This window comes from Vicia villosa, linkage group LG3, assembly GCF_029867415.1.
Source record: "Vicia villosa cultivar HV-30 ecotype Madison, WI linkage group LG3, Vvil1.0, whole genome shotgun sequence".
NCBI classification, from domain to species: Eukaryota; Viridiplantae; Streptophyta; class Magnoliopsida; order Fabales; family Fabaceae; genus Vicia; species Vicia villosa.
The window spans coordinates 109,175,360-109,197,545 of NC_081182.1; the positions used below are offsets into that span (position 1 = coordinate 109,175,360).

The window sequence follows — 22,186 nt, forward strand, 5'->3', positions numbered from 1 at the left end:
GAGAATCAAGTGTGAGTGTGGATAATAGTCCCACATTAGAAATGCGTGTGGTGACTTGAGCATATATAAGTGGGAGAACCCACTCACCTATCACCTTAAGGTTTTAGGTGGAGAAGTGGTGTCTCTCCCACAAAGATGTGTTGCTCAAAAGAATGTCTGAGCCTTTGGTTCGAGAAAAAAAAGGGAGCATCACTTGAGGGGGAGTGTTGAGAATCAAGTGTGAGTGTGGATAATAGTCCCACATTGAAAATGCGTGTGGTGACTTGAGCATATATAAGTGAGAGAACCCACCCACCTATCACCTTAAGGTTTTAGGTGGAGAAGTGGTGTCAAAGGAATGTTGCGCTAACAAAAGTTGGCCTCGGGCTCCTTCGAAATCAGTATCTCAAGGAAAGCACGCCCTTGAGGCCCAAACTCCACCACTATATAGGATTATTAATTTTTTTTATTTTTCTAAGAAGCTCATTTTAAAAATTAGAAGAAAGCCTTTAACTTATTTTAGAGGACATGATATTTTAGGTTTTCAAAGTCAAATTCTCACTTCTAGTATTATTAAATATATTTTTTTAAATACATAACACACGATTTAGTATTATTATTTTTACTAAGTGCCAAATAACATGATGTAAATAAATCGTAACTAATAACTTGTTGGGCAAAAAAATGTTTGAAAAGTTCATTATCCCAAACCTAATCCCATTTATAAATATATAATATAATATATTAGGCTGCTGCCGCTTCACAGTTTTTCTTTATCGCCGTGCGTTGTCTTTTGGTAACATTCCTCAACAATAGTATCCACCGACTGCCATAATCGTTACTGCCATGAAGAATCGAAAGAGATTACCATCGATAGAAGATAGGATTAGTGACCTTCCTGACTCAATTCTGTGTCACATTCTCTCTTTTGTCCCAACCAAATTAGCCGTCAGAACAAGCATCCTCTCAAAGAGATGGAAACCTATATGGCTTTCTGTCCCCGCTTTCGACAATCTTCAGTTGTACCGAACCGATGATCTATGTTCAGCCATGCAATCTCGTGACATTAATTTACCAATACTATTATTCAGACTCCAGTATTATAAATGTTATTGTTATGGGACAGTATCCAAATTTTTCAAGCTCATCAACTCAGCAACACAAAGAGGGCTTCAAACCCTAGAACTTGACATGTGTTGTGAGTATTTAGAGGTGAAATATGTTTCTAACATACTCACTTGTAAGACTCTCACTGTTCTCAAGTTGACAAGAGTAAAATTTGACAAAGACGTTCCTCAAATAAATGTTTCTTCTATCAAAACTCTTCATTTGCATTATGTCTATTTCAGACAGGAACAAAATATGGTCAGCTTTTTATTAGCATTTCCCAATGTAGAGAAACTGGAAGCAATTGATGTTGAGTATCGAAATCCATTTCCCAATGTAGAGGAACTGGAAGCAATTGAAGTTGACTATCGAAATCAAATGAATAAAATTTTTCCCAACTTGATGAGTGCTACTATTTCTATTTCTGCTATTCAACTTATTCTTTACTTGTGCTTTTGCAAGTCACTCATTCTCCATATAAACCAGGTATGATCTTTTATGTTTTTTCACTTCAAGTTTTATAAATCATGAAATTAATTGGTTTCTATTATTTTGTGTTTATATTTCATGAAGACACTGCAACCCAAGATTGTCCAAATCCCATTCTTTTACAATCTTACTCGAATGGAGCTATTCTTTAACAGTATAGAATCACGATGGCGCCCCAAGTGGCGCAAGTGGAAGTGGATACTTGAAATGATTCAACAGAGTCCCAAGCTTCAACATCTTATCATTCATGAGGTTTGTTTTATGAGCATTGCTATGTTTACACCAACTTTCTACACCGTAGGCAAATTACAGCGTATGCATACAGATATTTTAGCGCTGCACATATAGATAATTTGACTTTATTATTATTATTATTTTTTTAAATTCTTAACTCTGGTTTGTTTTGGTTGGTATAATAATTGAGTTGTTGCAGGGAATAAAACAGAAAAGTGGAATCAAAGAGAAGAATTGGAAGGATCCACTGACTGTTCCTGAATGTCTTACATCTCATCTCAAAAGATGTTATAGAGGCACAAAGTGTGACCTTTTACTTGCAGAATATATCATGCGACATTCAAAAGTGTTAACTACCATGAAAATTCACTGCGCAGATTCCATAGATTTAAACACAAAGTATCAAATATTGCAGAAACTATCTGTGTGTCCAAGAAGCTGTGAACTTATATTTGATTGACGAATTTGGGCTAAGATATGTACAATTCTTACTTGAATTCGGATTTTATGATATTTGAAACACTAGAACTGGGATTTATTTTGTCATGTTTACAATTGTATATTTATGTTTCTAAGTAATTTAAATTCATTTTCTTAGTCCCTGCTTTAAATTTTAGCTATCCTTTACAAGTGTTTATCAAATTCTAAGAAAACAAAAGAGAGGATTAAGGCAAACAAGCCAGAGGGTTGGAGCACCACTCCTTCTGATCAAAAGCATGTTAACCGGGAACTTTGCCACAAGCCAATCCCTAGTTAATACTTTTGACAGAATCAAAATCTCTAAGTTTGTGGAAAAATAAATCGAAATGCTCAACTAGAGTAACTGCCTCAAACCTTGTTTGGATGGAGTATTTTAGTAAAGTAATGTATTGTTTAGAGGGAATTTAAAATGATTTCCCCCAAATCCCTTGTTTGGATAAATAAATAACAGAATTTTTAAATTAATGGAATTTCATTTGATATTTTACAATGACTAATTTTGGGGAATTTACAATTCCACCTAATTTGATAAAATTGTAAATTCCCTCGTTCTCTCTCTCATTCTGGTTAAGGTTTCCGAACTCGCTCTTCTCACTCAATATTCTTCTCAGGTACCCTGATAAAATTGTATATTTTTGTACAAATTTTGTTCTTTGTGATGCTATATATCTGGTTTGTCTATGCTGTGGAATTTTAATTTGAAAGTATTACAGGCTAATTGAACCATCATTCTTTGATTATTTGGAGTTTGATGTGGCCTTCTGATGTATCCATGACTATTTGTTTGATAACACTGGTTAGGCATTGTTTGTAAAAATTTGAAATTGTTGAAGAAGCTCATCTAACACAATATTATAAATACTAATGTATAAAGAGGAGGAGAATGTAATTGAGTGATCTTAGTTGGTTAGTTAGTTTGTGGTGATTAACCATAAGCTTGATTTCTGAGCAACTTTCTTGATCATATTGGTTCTTAAATCACAGTTTCCATTGCTAAAGACTTGGCTTCTACACTGCTTCTTATTATCCACAGTATCAGATTTTCTAGAAAGAATACAGTAATCTCATGGAGAATATCTTTCTGAAGGAGAGTGTGCCCAATCAACATTTGATAGTTATAATAAATTTAATAAATTTGAAGTAAGTATCAATGAAATGCAATTAGCTTAATTTACAAGTTGCTAAATATGTATTAGTTTCAACTGCTTACTCTACTAATCATTTCAATTCATGTATGTCAAACTGAGTGTAGCAAATTATATTCTAATTCCTTGTACAGGTGGAAGTAGCCATATTATCCATGACAAATAGCCTATTAAAATGGGAGTGGATCTTATTATTGTTATTCAAATACATTGGTAATCCACTTATATGGTCAATGAGATCATGAAATTTTTTTCATTTTATTTTAACTTAGTAGCTCATTTATAGTCATATAAGATGCTAAAGCTTGTTTGTGCTTAAATTAATTCATGATGATTTGTATGAGGTAACGAGTTCAATCAGTTGCTAATCAAACAATTCTTAATTAATTGAATATAGAAATTCCAATTTAGAACATGAGTAATTTATTTTCTGTAGTGGAAATCATATCTTCCAGAAGGCTATTGTTTTAAGGGTTAATACCACTTTTCATTATTATAGGCGAAATTTAATTTACCCCTGGTAATATTTTTTTTAGTTTCCCCCTGTAATATTTTTTGTTTGGATTATCCCCTAAACGTGCAATTAAAACACCAAATTGGAGGGGGGAAATCAAACAAGAAAATATTTCAGGGGACTAAATTTTACACTTAGGGGGCAAAAATTTTATATTTCAAGATTGTGTTTGAAAAAAATTATTTTACAGGGAGAAAAAGCAAGTTTCGCCTATATTACAGGGATTTTTGTATATTTAACCCTTGTTTTAAAATACAACTCCTGGATGCAGTGATATATGTCATGTCTTTGGGGCTGCAAGTCAGTGTTTCAGCATTTTCAAACTACGAGCAATTTAACAACCTGGCATTTGCTTGTGAGTTTATTTTGGAGTTTTCATTGGTTATAAACTCCACACTGTATGCATAACTAAACTCACACTCTCATGTATTGTCTTATCTGATGGTGTTCTAACCATGCTTGGTAGTAATTATTTTCTGCATAAAACTTTCACTATTGCTTGCCAGGTGTTTATTTTGGATATTTTGTTTGGTTTGTCGATTACTTCTTATACTATGTACAATGATTACATTATTCAACACCCTACTTTTTCACTTTTTATCTTCCACATCATCTTCTCTCTCTTCCACCTAATAATTCAACACCTATTCAATTTTTTTTCACTACAATGGTTTTGTTTAATAAAATTCAACACCCTACCCCACATCATATTCTTATTTTCTTTTAAAGTTTTGTTTTTATGATTATATATTAATATCTATTATCAATTAAAAGTGAATTTTTTTTTATGAGTCCAAATCAAATGAACCAAGTCTCTATTTATAGAGGAAAAAAAATAATGAATTTTGATAAAAATAAAAATAAATAAAAAATTTATTTACTATGAAATAATTAATTTTAAATGATTAAAAGAAAATAAAATCTAAATAATCACAACAACCAATAAAATTGTGTAAAGTGTTGCATGTGGCCCCACTTTTTTCTCATTCAACATGTTGAATCTTTTCAACACCAATTAATCCACATCACATTAAACACCTCATTCAACAAACCATTGTAGACATTCAACTATTGAATAATTTTTTCAACACCCCCATTGTAAATGATCTTAGGTGTTATGTGAATTCGTTTTGTTGTAAATTTTGATATTATATTCTTTCAAACATATAAAATCTGAAATGAATTTAAAAGATTACTAGGCTGCTGTAGTAGTTAGCTTAGAGTGGCCAACTTAGGACAAATTATGACAAAATTGATTTGAATATAAGTATAATTAGAGGTGTTAGCTTACTTGTATATGCAGTAGCTATTTTGTTTTGTTGTGTCTTTTTTAATTTTTTAATTCTTGTGATCAATGTGTAGGATTATATGACTTGTTTTACTTACAAAATGAATGTTACTCTCCCATGTTCTCATAAAAAAATCTTTATTTTTCAAGAAATGGACATTAGTATAGTCGACACTTCAATAAAGCATAAAAATATGAAGAAGAAATGGAAGAGCTTGAGCAAACAACATTAATTGTTGTTAGTGTTGTTACTACGCTATTAGGAGTAATGGCTTGGTATCATGACAAATATTTTGTTAAGGAACCAACTCGTAATTGGAAATTGGAAAGGCACAATTTCCTTAACCGTCTATACAGATGAATAGAAATTGATTGCATGGAGCAACTAAGAGTCACTAAAGGAGCATTTTTTAAACTTTGTAAAATTTTAGAAGAAAATAGGCAATTGGTAAAGACAAGAAATGTCCCAACAACTGAAGTTGTGGCAATGTTTTTGCATATCCTTGCTCACAACCTAAAATATAGAGTCATACACTTTAACTACTGTAGATCGAAATAAACAGTGAGTAAACAATTCAATAATGTCCTTAGAGCTGTTATGAAAGTTGTTGTGAATTCAATGCCAAGAACAAAGTATAAACCAAAGAAGAATAAAGGACAAGGAAGAAGAGGAACACAATAATTGGTTATAACTGCTATTCTTTTACTTTCTCTTAGAACAAGATTACAAGTTTACAAGAATAACAAATAACCTCTCTCACCCTAAATTAGGATTTGCAACTTAGCAATGATGAGAGACTAGTATGCTATTTATAAAACCTAACATACTAACTAATGGGCTTTTTCCACAAGGCCCATTACACAAGCCAACTTAATAAACAAGCTAACTTAACAAATTAGGGTTTAAACACTAAAACCTAATTTAACATGCTAACAACCCTAGCATCTTCAACACAAGCATGTGAACAACCTTCGACTTCATGCTTAACCCTGTCGAATCAAGAAGCTACCCTTCGACCATACTAGAGTTTGATCCAATATCTCACAAATCTCCACCTTGGATCTAACTCTACAACATCAAGGGAACAGACTAGCTTTCTTCATGCAGCTTTAGCAACTGCATACAGTGGAAAAACTTGCAACTCGGTAATGTCTTGGTGATCATATCAGCAGCATTGTCTTCAGTCGAAACCTTCGGCACTTGGACTTCTCCACGCTCGATTACTCCTCTGACAAAATGCAGCCTCACATCAATGTGCTTAGTTCGCTCATGATAGGCTGAATTCTTCGACAGGTGTATTGCACTTTGACTATCACATTTAACAGTGATACCTCGACCTTGAAGTTTCAGCTCCTTCGCAAAACCTTCAAGCCACAATGCTTCTTTCACAGCTTCAGTTAATGCAATATACTCCGCTTCAGTGGTTGATAGAGCAACAACCTTCTGAAGTGTTGCTTTCCCACTAATTGTTGTGCCAAACATAGTGAAAACATATCCAGAAATAGATTTCCTGGAATCCATACAACCTGCATAATCAGAGTCGACATATCCTTCGATTACTGCTTTACCATCTTCACCCAAGGCTCCACCATAAATTAGGACTCTATTCAGAGACCCATTTATGTACCTTAAAATCCACTTCAATGCTTGCCAGTGAGCCTTTCCAGGATTCGCCATGTACCTGCTTACAAGACTTAATGCGTATGCTATGTCGGGTCTAGTACAGACCATATCATACATCAAAGAACCAACTATATTAGCATATGGGATGCTATTCATATAGACTCTTTCCACATCATTACTGGGACACTGATCAATACTCAGCTTGAATTGAGGGTTTGTTGGAGTCACAACTGGCTTCGAATTCGACATACCAAACTTTTCAAGAATCTTCCGTAGGTATGCCTCTTGAGATAAACATAACTTAGACTTCTTTCTATCTCTTCGAATGTCAATTCCAAGAATTCTGGAAGCAGCTCCTAGATCCTTCATATCGAACTCCTTATTGAGTTCAGCCTTCACCCTCGTCACATCTTCAACATTGTTGCTTGCTATGAGAATATCATCCACATAAAGCAACAAAATAACAAATGAATTACCAGGTCGAAATCTGAAGTAAACGCAGTGGTCGAACTGACTTCTAATGAAACTTATGCGTGCCATGAACTTGTCGAATCTCCTATTCCACTGTCGAGGAGATTGCTTCCGCCCATACAAAGATCTCTTTAACTTGCACACATAATCTTCCTTCCCCTTTTCGACATACCCTTCAGGCTGCCTCATCAGGATCTTTTCATCTAGATCACCATACAAGAACGCAGTCTTCACATCCATCTGTTCCAGTTCAAGATCGAACTGTGCTACCATGGCAAGTAACATTCAAATGGACCTATGCTTCACAACAGGAGAAAACACATCATTGAAGTCGACACCTTCTTTCTGAGTGAAACCCCTTGCAACTAACCTTGCCTTGTATCTTTTCGACGTCACTCCTTCAATTCCTTCCTTAACTTTGAAAATCCATTTACAGCTGACTAACCTTGCCCCAACAGGTTTCTTGATCAGTTCCCAAGTATGATTATCATGAAGAGATTTCATCTCATCATCCATGGCCTTCAGCCATTCAGTCTTATTTCGACTCCTCATAACTTCCTTGTAGTCTCTAGGTTCTTCGTCTAGAACCTCACTTGCAGAGATTAAGGCATAAGCTATAAGATCTACATACCCAAGCCTCTGAGGTGCCTTTATGACTCTTCTCGACCTATCTCTCGACAATAGGTAGTCATCGTCAGTTTCCTTAACTTCCTCAGCATTTTCAGCTTCTTCTTCGACTTCATCAGGGATATGCAATTCAACATCAACATGCTCCACCTCAACAGGAATCTCTACCTGTTCCAGCTCTTCGTCAGATGTTTCTGCACTTCGACCAACATCATCAGTTTTCTTAAAAGTCATTTCAGCTTCATTGAAAACAACATCTCGACTGGTGATACACCTTCTGTGACCTGGCTCTAGGCACCATAGCCTATAAGCTTTAACTCCTTCTGGGTATCCCATGAACATGCATTTCAGAGCTCTAGGTTCGACCTTGTCTTGCCTAATGTGAGCATAGGCTACGCATCCAAATACTCTCAATTTGTCGAGATCTGGTGGATGTCCCGACCAAACTTCTTCAGGTGTCTTCATATCTAACGCCGTCGAAGGACATCTGTTTATCAGATATGTTGCTGTCGAAACAGCCTCAGCCCAGAACACCTTCGCTAACCCCGCACTAGTCAACATGCATCTGACTCTCTCCAAAATAGTTCGATTAAACCTTTCAGCAAAACCATTTTGCTGTGGAGTACCTGCAGTAGTTCTATGCCTTGCAATACCAGAGGCAGCACGAAAACTGTCGAATGCCTCATTGCAAAATTCAAGGCCATTGTCGGTTCTCAACCTCTTGACCTTTCTGCCAGTCTGATTTTCAACCAAAGTCTTCCAACTTTTGAAATTCTCAAAAGTTTCATCCTTAGTCTTCTGGATGAATACCCATAATTTCCTGGAATAATCATCTACTATGGATAGGAAATACCTCGCTCCAGAATGTGATGCACACCTTGTAGGCCCCCAAAGATCAGCATGGATGTAATCAAGGGATCCATGTGTTCTATGTTTGCCTTTGTTGAACTTCACTCTGCAAGATTTTCCAAGTACACAGGGTTCACAAAACTTCAGCTTTTCGACTTTGTCTCCACCAAGCAGATTTTGTTTCCCTAATTCGACCAGACCCCTTTCCCTGACATGGCCCAATCTCATGTGCCAGATTTCTGTTTTCGACAAAAGGTTTCGTGGATGCAACATTTGTCAAACCACTTACAACTTCAGCCTCAAGGGTATACAAGCCTTGTTTCTTCACGCCTCTCAAGACTTCCTTCGAACCCTTCATGACTCTTAGGATACTTTTCTCTCCTTGGAAAACATATCCTTTCTTGTCGAATTCACCAAGTGAAAGCAGATTTCTCTTCAAATCAGGAACATACCTGACTTCAGTCAACAACCTTATTAACTCATCATGGAGCTTGAATCTCACAGATCCAACACCTGCAATCTTGCAAGCCTTGTTGTTTCCCAGCAATACTGATCCACCATCTTGATCACATAATTCCTCGAACAAGTCTTTGTTTGGAGTCACGTGCCAAGTGCAACCTGAATCCATAATCCACTCCTTCTTAGAGTCACTGCTTGAAACCACAAGAACATCAGATGATTCGAAATCATCTTGAACAATGGCAGCGTTGCCATTATCCTTACCTCCATGATATTTCAGGCGTTCAGGGCACACCTTTCTTGTGTGACCCTCCTTCTTACAATGGTAGCATCGAATGCCAGATGCTTCGCCACTATAAGACTTCGACTGGCTTTTGCCTTTCTTCTTGCCGAACATACCATCCTTTCGTAAGAGTTTTCCTTTAACGGCCAAACCTTCGCCAACAGTCGAAGGTTTATGCTCCTTTCGTTCATTCAAGTCCTTAGAGTACAAGGCTGATTGAACTTCTTCAAACGTCAGGGACTCCCTTCCATACAAGAGAGTTTCTTTGAAGTGAGCATGTGATCGAGGCAAAGCGCACAATAGTAACAGCGCTTGATCTTCATCATCGATCTTCACATCAATATTTTCAAGATCAAGAATCAGCTTGTTGAACATATCCAACTGCTCAGCCAACACTTTATCTTCAATCATCTTGAATGAATACAAAGCTTGCTTCAGGTAGAGTCGATTTACCAGCGATTTGGTCATGTACAAACTTTCAAGTTTCACCCATAACCTTGATGCCGTCGTCTCCTTTGATACCTGCCTGAGAACCTTATCACCAAGGCTCAACAAAATTGCGCTGTGTGCCTTCTCAATCATAGTCGTCTTCTCTGCTGCCGTTAATGCAGCATTCATGGCTGCCTCTCCCTTCAACGCTTCCAAACAACCCTGCTGAACCAGTAGGGCTTTCATCTTCAAGCGCCACAGACCGAAATCATTCACTCCGGTGAACTTTTCAATCTCATACTTTGTTGACGGCATCTTCTCCATGTTCACCGCACCAATTTGTTGTGAATTCAATGCCAAGAACAAAGTATAAACCAAAGAAGAATAAAGGACAAGGAAGAAGAGGAACACAATAATTGGTTATAACTGCTATTCTTTTACTTTCTCTTAGAACAAGATTACAAGTTTACAAGAATAACAAATAACCTCTCTCACCCTAAATTAGGATTTGCAACTTAGCAATGATGAGAGACTAGTATGCTATTTATAAAACCTAACATACTAACTAATGGGCTTTTTCCACAAGGCCCATTACACAAGCCAACTTAATAAACAAGCTAACTTAACAAATTAGCATTTAAACACTAAAACCTAATTTAACATGCTAACAACCCTAGCATCTTCAACACAAGCATGTGAACAACCTTCGACTTCATGCTTAACCCTGTCGAACCAAGAAGCTACCCTTCGGCCATACTAGAGTTCGATCCAATATCTCACAAAAGTAAGTCGAGATTATTTGAAGTTTCACGACTATAATATAGATGGCATTGAGGCTAATAATTGGAAATGGTTTGAGGTAAGTTTGAAATTTGTTTTACAACTTCTAACCCTTTTAGGTATCTATAGTTGTAGTGATTTTTAAATTGTTTTTAGAATTCAATTGGAACACTTGATGGGGCGCATATTCCAGTAACAGTTGCTGCAGATGATAGGCCTAGATATCATAATAGAAAGAGTGTCATATCTACAAATGTGTTAGGAGTCTGTGGTCCTTATTTAAGGTTCATTTATGTGTTACTGGGGTGGGAAGGGTCTGCAGGAGATTCTCGGGTATTGCGAGATGCTTTACGTCGTAAAAATTGTCTTCGAATTCTAAACGGTAATAGATTGACATTTTTTATTTAGTGGATCAAATGTAACTATATGATTTTTTTCTTTATTTTGATAAAAAAAATGTTGTAGGTAAATAATTTCTTGTGGGTGCGGGATATACAAATGGCCCTGGATTTTTAGCACCATACAGAGGGACTAGATATCATCTCAAAGAGTGAGTTGGAAATATTCCTCAAAATTACAAGAAATTGTTTAATCTTCGCCATTCAAGTGCAAGGAATGTAATTGAAAGGTCATTTGGAATATTGAAGAAAAGATGAAGTATATTAAGAACTCCTTCTTTTTTTTTATATAAAAACACAAATTAGAATTATTAATGCTTGTTTCATGTTGCACAACTTCATGATAGATGAAAAACAAAGTGATCAACTTTTAGAGGCTCAAGACTTGGATATTTTATCTATTGTTGATGAAGTGTTAACCAACCAACAAACAGAAAGAGGAACAACTAGTGGTGTGGATGAGGTCGCAAGTGTTTAAGTGACCGAAGAGTGAACAACATTTCGTGACACATTTGCGATGAAAATGTTTGTTGAATATCAAGGGAGAAGAAATATTTCTTAGACTTTATTAAATATTGTATTTAATAGATATGTCTAATTATAAGTTCATGTCAATGATCCTGTCCATAATGTGAGAAACTCATTTTACACCCTGCATAGCAGAGTTGCTTTAAATGTTAAGTTGAGTGGTTGAATCATAATTATTAGACATAAGGATTAATCAAAATCTTACTACAAGGATTTAATTGAAAGTCGATACTAATGTATGAGGTACAACATATTTTAACATATTTTTTCTATAGTAACTTTCTTTGTGTTACTCAGGGATTAGAGAGTAAGCAATTCCAATGCATCATTATATTATTGTTAAACTAATTATGTACATAATTGTTATTATAAATTTTTTTATTGATAACTTATTAATTTATTTTTGTTTCTTTATTATTGATATTTTATTGTTATCATGATATGTCCTTTGGAAAAAAATTTGTAGTTTGAGGATGCAAGGCTCTTATTATTGTCTATGTATACAATTTTCTGTAGAGCACACTTATTAGAACATATGGCATGACTGTTTTAGTTTTCCACACTGATATTTCAAGCTATTGACATTATTGTTTTATTTTTTTTAAGTCACATGAAGAAGTCAAAAGGTTCCAATTTAAGGTCATTTCGAATTGGAATGACATTGTAGACATATGTGTGAAAGATAGGGCTAGTGGAGTTCAAGTAGAACATGCATATGATGCAGATGATGTCATGAGCAAAGAGGCTGTTGTAGATGAAGAATGGTCCACTGTGCATATTGACTTAGAGGAATCAAGTTCCGCAACAAAGAAAAAAGTGCAATATACTCGGGCTTATAAGGGTAGAGACAAAGAATGGATGATAAGCTCTATTAAAGAAGTGGCTGAGTCATTGAAAGATATTGTGCAAATTAGTAAAAAAAAGGATGGAAGGAAATGCTCAAGAAGTGGTGCAAGAAATGTTGAATGAGATGGAGATGATTGTCGATTGTGATGACACTTTACGCTATGGAGCAATCAATTGGTTGACTAAAAATCTGAATAAAATAGCGATTCTCAAAGCTCTTCTATTGTGGGAGAAGAAAAAGTTTCTATTGGCTTCCATGCCTTGAGACCAAGGTAATTTTTTATGCCTTGGTATTTATTTTAGTTGCTAATATATTAAAAGTAATAATAGAATTTTGCTAACTTTGTATTTTTTTACTTTTATAGGGAAACAATTGAAATTGAAGAATGAAAGTTTTAGTTGGACACTCTTATACATGTGTATTTGACATATGTTATGAAATTAATATATTAGTAGTTTATATTTTAAGTCGAGTATGATAAGATTTATAATACATTGTTTATGTTTTTGTATATAAACTTTTTATATTTTTTTGAGTTATTTATATGTTTTATTTTTTATATTTTTTTTTATATTTATGCTTTTCAAAATACAAAAACAAAGGCTTCCAATATTTAAACTTGTTTTTTTCATAAATAAATTAATTTAAAATTGCATAGTTTAATTTTAACATTTAAACATATTTGTATACATGAATGAAATTAAATTTAAAATTGTTTTTTAAAATTTTAAAATTGCATAAATTAATTTTAACATTTTAAACATATTTTTTAACATTTTAAACATAAATTAATTTTAACATTTTAAACATAAGTTAATTTTAACATTTTAAACATAAATTAATTTTAACATTTTAAACATATTTGTATACATGTATGAATGAAATTAAATTTAAAATTGTTTTTTTTAACATTTTAAAATTGCATAAATTAGTTTTAAAATTTTAAACATATGTTTTTTAACATTTTAAACATAAATTAATTTTAACATTTTAAACATATTTGTATACATGAATGAGATTATATTAATTTTTTTTCATAAATTAATTGAATTGCATCACTTTATCCGAACAATAAATTTTAAAAAAGAAGCAATTCAAATACTTCATCCAATCAATAAATTTTGAAAATGAAGGAAATTTCATGAATTTTAAAAAAAAATTGAATTTTGAATTAACTCGTTCAAAGACACTCTTAGGGTTGTTGGAGGTTTTGAGTTGGGAGATTTGTTCCCTTCTTATGCATGGCTTCAACACTTATCTGGATTAAGCCTAAGCTTGAAAAGTTGCGTAAACAAGCTGATATGATTATGCAAAACATGATTAATGAGCATAGGGAGGTTACAAAATCAAGAGTCAATGAAGATCATGTTGAGAAATTGAGGTATATCTTATTGTGTGCTCTTGAATCAAGAATGTTTAAGTGATAATAGTATCAAGGCTGTGATCTTGGTAAGCAAATTTATTTTCAAGTATATACTACTCTTTAACTTTATAGTTTAACGTATATAATAATATTTTTAATTAGTTTTAATCTTTTTGCATATCTTTTCTTTAATTTTTTTATCCTTATTTTTTTGTTTTAATACATTTCAAAATTGATTTCTATAATTCTATTCCTTGTACACTAATATTGTAAAAACTAAAGGAAGAAATAACAAAAATTAAATAAAATAATTTTTCACGAGTGCAGAGGATAGAGTAAAGTATTCGAAGGCTATGGTAGGGGAAGTCAAATCTCCAGTTTCGGCTTATGAGTTAGCTGATGCATTTCGTTCAGCTGGTATTTTCTCCATCAAAGTATCGGTGTTGGGGCCAAATTTGTGTCTACTCGAGGAATTAGTGGAGGGGGCTATGGAGGAACTAACAGAAGATTCAAGGCGGAAGGATTGGTTTGTGGTTCTGAGGAATTGGAAAGAGGAAGATGTCGACGCGGAAAGATTGGTCACAATTCGCGTATTTGGAGTGCCGTGTGTTGCGTGGAATCTGAGTTTTTTTGAGAAGCTGGGTAATTCTGTCGGTTCTTGTTAGGATGGAAAATTGGAATTGTAACATCGACCGATTCGATTGCGCTTGGCTCACTCTGAAGGTGAAATGCTCCCTCACGCTTCAGTCGACTGTATCGGTGGTAATTGATGGAAGACCGTTTATTTTGGCTATTGCCGAAGATGTCTCGTTTCACCGTCGAATTTCAGGTAGCAATTCATCTCTTTTTTCTGGCCCGACTTCCTCAGATTCTGTGGATTCGGATGAACTGTGGTTGGATGAATCATTCAATGGCAATCGTGTCGGGGAGGAAGAATCAGGTGATTCCATTGAGGAAATCTCAGATTTTGAGTCACAACTTAATGCTGCTCCTGCTAATTGCAGTCATGCAGTCTCGGAAAAACCGGTTACTTCGCACGGGAAGGGATGTTCTGCTACAAAGGTTTCGGAGTCGGTCTTTTCTGTCAATAATTCAGAATTAGGACACTTTGATAGAGCAAGTCCACAGGCCCATCCTCAGGATAATTTGATAGCCAATTCTGCAACTTTGAATGACGCTGTGAATGATGGTGCGCAGGGGAAAATTGAACTGGCAGTGAAGAATAATATTAGAAAGAAGGTGAAGTTCATGTTTGTTAAAGATTTTGGGGGAGGATTTAAAAAGAAGATGCTGAAAAAACGTAAGTACAACAGGAGGAAGGGAGTTAGTGGACCGGTTGTAGCTGCTTCTGCGCCTATTTTGGTGGCAGAAAAGTCTTTTATTGGAGGGCAGAATACAGTGCTTTCATACAGTGGTAATAACAACAGTAGCGACTCAGTTTGCTATGGGGTGCACATGGAGAACTCAGATATAAGTAGGAACAACTTGAAACAATGGAATTTTTTAGATGGAGATAAAGGAGATAAATTGATAAGGGCTATTGAGGCATTGGGGGTGACTAATGCGGATGGAAAAAACAGAGTGCTAAAGGAAATAGAGAAAGAGTTCAAAGTTAGCAAGGAAGGGAAGGAGGTTGAGAAGGAGATTACATCGGGTTCTCAATGATTATTGGATCTTTAAATATTAGAGGGGGAGGTAACGCTCTCAAGAGGAGGAGAGTTAGCTCATTGATTAAAAAAGGTGGAGCGGATGTGTTCTTAATTCAAGAAACCAAATTTCCCAATACTCAAAGTTTTTGCGTTAATAGTTTTTGGAGCAACACTTCAATTGGTTATTCTTTTTCTAACTCTAGTGGTATGTCCGGTGGGTTACTTATTCTTTGGAAGGAAGGTTTGATGGAGGTGATTTCTAGTTTCAAAGAAGATGGTTTGTTGGGGATAAAAGTTTCTTGGAAGGGTTACTATTACTATATTGTCAATGTTTATTCTTCGTGTGCTTTGAACAAAAAGATCGAGTTATGGGCCAAATTGTTGGATTTGAAGGAGAAGTTTAACGATGGGGAGTGGATTATTGGAGGGGATTTTAATGCTATAAAACACCAAAGAGAAAGGAAATGTACTTCTTCTTTTGTCAACTCTAATGAAATTAACCTTTTTGCGGATTTCATTGTTAAAAGTAAATTGGTTGATATTCCGTGCAAAGGGAAGAAATTCTCTTGGTATAGTGGTGATGGTTTATCCATGAGTCGTATTGATAGATTTCTTATTTCGGATAACATTGTTAGTAGATGGGGTGTTATTGGTCAATTAATTAGCCAAAGAGATATTTCGGATCATTGTCCCATTTGGTTAGTTATGGACAACAATAATTGGGGGCCTAAACCTTTCAACTTCAACAATGAATGGTTTACTTTCAATTCTTTTACTCCTTTTGTGGAGAAGGAGTGGAATGAGCTCAAGGTGGAAGGAAGAGGAGATTTTGTTTTAAAAGAAAAACTTAATTTGTTAAAGGCTAGATTGAAATGGTGGAATAAAGAGGTGTTTGGAAAGATTGATTTGGAAGTGGAGGAAAAGGTGAGGGAAATTAATTATGGGGATGTTTGTTTGGAAGACGTTGTAGATGGTAATTATTCCGATTTAATTCATAATAGGAAGGAAGCGACAAGATCTTTTTGGTTGAATTTAAGGATAAAGGAGAATATGTTAGTTCAAAAATCAAGAGTTAAATGGCTAAAGGAAGGGGATTGCAATAGTGGGTATTTTCACAAGGTCATGAAGGAAAGAAGAAGTTTTAATCATATTGGACCGATTACTTCGTTGGGTTCTATTATTGATTCGGTAATAGGGGTGAAAGAGGAGGTTAGGAATCACTTTGCTAAAAAGTTTGAGGAGTCGGAAAGAACGAGGATGAGGTTGGAAGGGAGTTTCTTGAATCAAATTAGTAGGGAGGAAAGTTTGGAACTTGAACAACCTTTTCTTGAAGAGGAGATTAAAGAAGCCATTTGGGGTTGTGGTAATTCTAAGAGCCCGGGCCCGGATGGTTATACTTTCTTGTTCATCAAAAAATGTTGGTTCTTTCTAAAACATGATTTTATTCGTTTCTTCAATTGCTTCCATTCCGGCGATGTGTTGTCAAAAGCGGTCACTTCCTCTTTTTTGGCTTTGATCCCTAAAGCTCCGAATCCATTATCTTTGGATGAATATAGACCTATTTGTCTTGTAGGTTGTATGTATAAAGCAATTTCCAAGCTTTTGGCGGGGAGATTGATAAAAGTTCTTCACTCCGTTGTTTCTCCTTGTCAAACCGCGTTTGTGCCGGGAAGACAACTTCTTGATGGAGTTTTGGTGGCTAACGAGGTGGTTGATTTCGCTAAGAAGGGGGATAGGAATTGTATCCTTTTCAAAGTGGATTTCGAGAAGGCTTATGACAAGGTAAATTGGAACTTTCTACGATTTTTATTAGAGAAAATGGGATTTGGCTTGTTGTGGAGAAAGTGGATGGAGCTCTTGATTTTTCAAAGTAATATGTCGGTGTTAGTTAATGGTAGCCCCACTAGCGAATTCGTCGTAGGAAAAGGATTGAGACAAGGTGATCCGTTATCTCCTTTTCTTTTTGTCTTAGTTGCGGAGGGATTAACGAGCTTGGTTAGGAAGTCTATTGAGATTGGAGAATTTTGTTGTTTTCCCATTAACGGAATGTGCGTGGTTGATATCCTTCAATTTGTGGATGACACTTTGTTGATAGGGGAAGGTTCTTGGAAACATATTTGGGCCATAAAGGCGGTGTTGAAAGCCTTCGAATTAGTTTCGGGGATAGGTATTAACTATCACAAGAGCAAGTTGATAGGAATTAATACTAGTGGAAACTTTTTGGAAGCCGCGACTTCCGTTCTTTCATGCAAGATGGAATCCTCCAAGTTCAATTTTCTCGGAATTCCGATTGGTGCCAATCCTAGGAAATTCCACACTTGGATCCCTCTTTTAAACAAAATGAAGAAGCGATTAGCGGGTTGGAAAAATAGTTTTCTTAACCTTGGAGGTAGAATTACTCTTTTGAAATCGGTTCTTTGTTCTCTCTCCATCTTTACTATGTCCTTTTATAAGATGCCGAAGAAGGTCATAAAAGCTTTTATTAGTATTCAAGGAAATTTTTTATGGGGAGGATTGGAGGGAGCGGGGAAGATTCATTGGGTGAGTTGGAAGAAGGTGTGTTTACCGTTGGAGTGTGGAGGATTAGGAATAAAATCTTTGCTAGATTTCAACTTAGCTCTTCTTAACAAATGGAGATGGAGGATTTTGAAAGGTGAAGACAATTTGTGGTACGATTTATTGAAGGCTCGTTACGGAGACATTTCCTTGAAGAATTTTTGTGGGGACAATAGAGGTCTAATTTCTTCATCTCATTCAACTTGGTGGAAAGATATTATCAAACTTGGCTCTCATTCTCTCAAGGACCCGATTAGGAATTTGTGTAAATTTGGCTTGGGTAATGGTTTCCATATTCCTTTTTGGGAGGCTATTTGGTTGGAGGAGTATAGGTTGTGTGAGCTTTATCCGAATCTTTATGCTTTTTCTAGCTTGAAAAAGGTTTCGGTTGCCGGTATGGGGGGATGGAGTGATGGTGTTTGGAAATGGGGAGATCTTGGTATCAATAATAGTTTGTCGACGATGGCGGAACGGGTGGAATTTTCTTCTCTCTTTACAAAGTTAGAAGGAACCGATTTAGTGGAAGATAAACAAGACATGACGGTGTGGATCTCCGATTTGAAAGGAGCCTTCTCGGTATCTTCTTGCTATGATTTCTATGCTTCCTTTCGCATACCGTTTGGGCCCCGAAATAGATATGATGATGTTGTGTGTCTTGTGTGGAACTCCGACGTCCCTTACAAAGTAAAAGCGTTCGGTTGGAGACTTCTTGTGAATAGGTTTCCTACAAAGGATTTATTGAAGAAACGAGGTATTGTCTTTCCTTTAACTAATTTAAAGTGCTTCTTTTGTGATGTTGAAGAGAAGAGTAGAGATCACTCTTTCTTTGATTGTATAGTGGTAAGGAGAATTTGGCATGACATAGCTAAGTGGATAGGTAAATTGGTGGGCGTGGAGGAAGAGTGCTCCTCGAGTTTTATGGATTGGTACTCTTTTTGTAAAGATAAGAAAATGAAAGAGGGTAAATGGGGTGTGATATGGCTAGCTACCTCTTGGTCTATATGGTTACTTCGTAACGGTATTTGCTTCCGTAACGATGGGTGGAGTGTTGATAGTACGGTATGGAATATAAAGATTTTAATTTGAAAGTGGTCGGTTCTAGGAGAAATTACCAAGTCCAACTTTAGTTTCTACGATTTTAGTAAATATCCTATGTGTTTGCTTTCGTAATTTATTTAGTTGGTAATTTTCTGCCCTTCCGTTTTTTTGTCGGGTTTTACCCGTTTTTGTGTAAAAAGGTTGGAGAACCTTTAATTCTCTCATTTATATCAACTTGCTTACACAAAAAAAAATTTAATATCAAAATTAAAATATAAAACATTACATGATTAAAACAAAAAATAATATATTTGCAAAGACCAATACATTTAACTTTTTTAATCACATAGTTTAAAATTGTGATAAGGTTTACTTTTTTTTTTCTTAAATTTTGGTTTAATTACTTTAGGATAAGTTATTTAGATTTGGTTTTTGAATATTAGAAAAAATTTATTAAATCCTTATATTTTGATTAAATCTTAAACTTATTTTTTAAAGTTGGTGTTAGACGATAGGAATGGTCTAGAGGGGAGGGGGTGAATAGACCACCTTTTTCAACTTAAGAAAATTTTTAGCTTTTGAAACGTGACTTCCCTGAATCACTTAATCGTCTAAGAGCGATTACGTTATCGAGGACCGGATATGTACTATAAACCTTTCGGATGAAAATTGAAAAATAACAAATTAAGTTTTAACGAATATATCAATTTTGTTAATTGCACCCTAGATGGTATATTACTCACAATGAACATTTTCTCTAAAATTTTACCAAATGTTGGTTGAGTAATTTTATCAAACACTTGGTGATCGATATTTACCGAACCTTAGTTTTTGCTCAACAATGAAAATAAACGAAAACAAATAGAAACGAGATAAAAGTAAAAGCGATAAGGAACACGAGATTTGTTAAGGCAGTTCCTCTATCGTCCTTGCAGGAGTACGTCTGCCCCTAATTTCAAATAAAATTAGGAAAGTTTTATTTGATTGCAAAATGCTTAACAAGGATAGAATGTACCAATCACCAACTACACAAATGCAGTAAAATTGAATATAATTCGATCCTCCCCTTGATTCAAGTTGAATCAAGTCAATGTCAATGATCTTCACCGATCAAGACCCCGATCGTTCCTTTCTCAATCCCCCGGTTGTAGCAAGTTTGTTGAGCGGATCTTCAATCCCTCAATCCCTTATGCACGGCTGAATTGATTTCTAAAGCGAACCGATCGTCAAAAACCTTCGTACTCAAAACTTTGATGAAGAAGGAAAAACCCTAAGGTTTTATACAAGAAACACCCTCAACACTCTTCACTCGAACAAGATAAATGTCTACCGTCGAATCTCGAACAAGAAAATCTCTACCGTCGAGCCTTATCAACACACGTTCCTTACTCCGATCGAAAAAGATGATTATGTGTGATTTTCGATCAATAAGCGAAAGGTTGAAGATGAGAAGAAGCTGAGTCAATCTTTCACGTTTCTTGTTAAATGCTTGAGAATGATCATTTGAGTATTTATACCACACACAATGCATAGGCTGATTTGAACACAGCAAAAAAACCAGTTTAAGTAGCGACAGGTCGACCTGATCCTTGCATAGGTCGATCTATGGAGAGTATTTTACTTGAGGAGAGCTAAACATGACACTTGCATCGACCTGAAGGTCCGGCGTGCGCATTCCCGTGAATTCCTCAAAATCTCATGCGTCGACCTATTCCTTCAATGCGTCGACGCATTTTGCTCTTGTACTTGAGTCACCCAAAATTTGATGCGTCAACCTGAGGAGTCAGCGTGCACATACCCGAGATTTCACCAAAGTTTCATGCGTCGACCTATGCATGTAATGCGTCGACGCATTCAGCCCTTACATATAATTTTTCAGGAGATGCTTGCAGTAGGTCGACCTATTGTGTCTATGAGTCGACCTATTAGTGTCTTGTAGCCAAAAATACTTGTCTTGGTTGCATTTGCTCGGTTTCTATGATTCCACTTAAGTTGTAGTTGATTCACAATGTTTTGACATCATGAAAACTACACCTTGCCCTGACAGTTGGGTCTCTAAATTTTAATTTGTAATTAATTTCCTCAATTTAGGGAGCCAAATAAAAATTATTTAAAAGTTTAAGTACCTAATTAAAATTATTTAAAAGTATAGAAGGGATTTAATTATAAACTATCCTATTTAACTAACTAGATCTTTTGATATTGAAGGATATGTATGGTGGTGGAAGTGAGTCATCAGCTTCTACAATAACATGGGCAGTGGCTGAGATGATAAAAATCCAAGAATAATGGAGAAGGTACCAGCTGAGTTAAGAGAGGTATTTGATAAAGAAAAACTACTACCAAATGAAAGTGACATGGAGAAATTAAAATGTTTAAAAAATGTTGTGAAAGAGACATTAAGATTACACCCTCCTGGTGCATTTTTACTTCCAAGAAAATGTGGAGAAGCTTGTGAGATAAATGGATATGATATACCTTATAAAAGCAAAGTGATGGTGAATGTGTGGGCCATTTCAAGAGATCCAAGTTTCTGGTCTGATCCAGATAGGTTTTATCCTGAAAGATTTGATGGAAATAGTGTTTACTATAAGGGTAATAGTTTTGATTTCATTCCATTTGGTGCTGGTAGAAGAATGTGTCCAGGGGTGACATTTGCTTTGGTGAGTGTTGAGTTTGCACTTGCATTGTTGATGCATCACTTTGATTGGAAACTTCCTATTGGAGTTAAAAAGGAAGATTTGGATATGAGTGAGAGTTTTGGAGTAACTGTTTCAAAGAGAGATGATTTATACCTTTTTCCCTTCACTTATCATCCTTAGTTTACTTCTCCATGTATGTCTAATGTTTGTATCATAAGGAGATAATTTTACTGTGTATTTGTGTGTCTATCAAGATTTCAAATCTATGAAATGAAGGTATTATTGTTGTTTGGAATAATAAAGCTGTCAATGTAAAAAAATCTTTGTTTTTGGTGCCTTTCATTGATTGGGTTCCATCAATCATACTACAAGACAAACTTGTAACGTTATATAGGAGTTGGATTATA

The 22,186-nt window shown here is 35.3% G+C and overlaps 1 protein-coding gene and 1 pseudogene across 1 annotated transcript; both read left to right on the plus strand.

Moving 5' to 3' along the window:
* The first annotated feature begins 738 nt into the window (after positions 1-738).
* On the plus strand, positions 739-2,406 carry LOC131662296 (F-box/FBD/LRR-repeat protein At3g26920-like). Its single transcript, XM_058932037.1, has 3 exons — positions 739-1,572; positions 1,660-1,827; positions 2,009-2,406. The coding sequence occupies exons 1-3, from the start codon at positions 826-828 to the stop codon at positions 2,267-2,269; spliced, it is 1,176 nt and encodes a 391-aa protein (XP_058788020.1). The 5' UTR covers positions 739-825; the 3' UTR covers positions 2,270-2,406.
* Positions 2,407-10,802: 8,396 nt separating this feature from the next.
* LOC131658782 (cytochrome P450 71D9-like) lies at positions 10,803-21,959 on the plus strand (annotated as a pseudogene).
* The last annotated feature ends 227 nt before the right edge of the window (positions 21,960-22,186 follow it).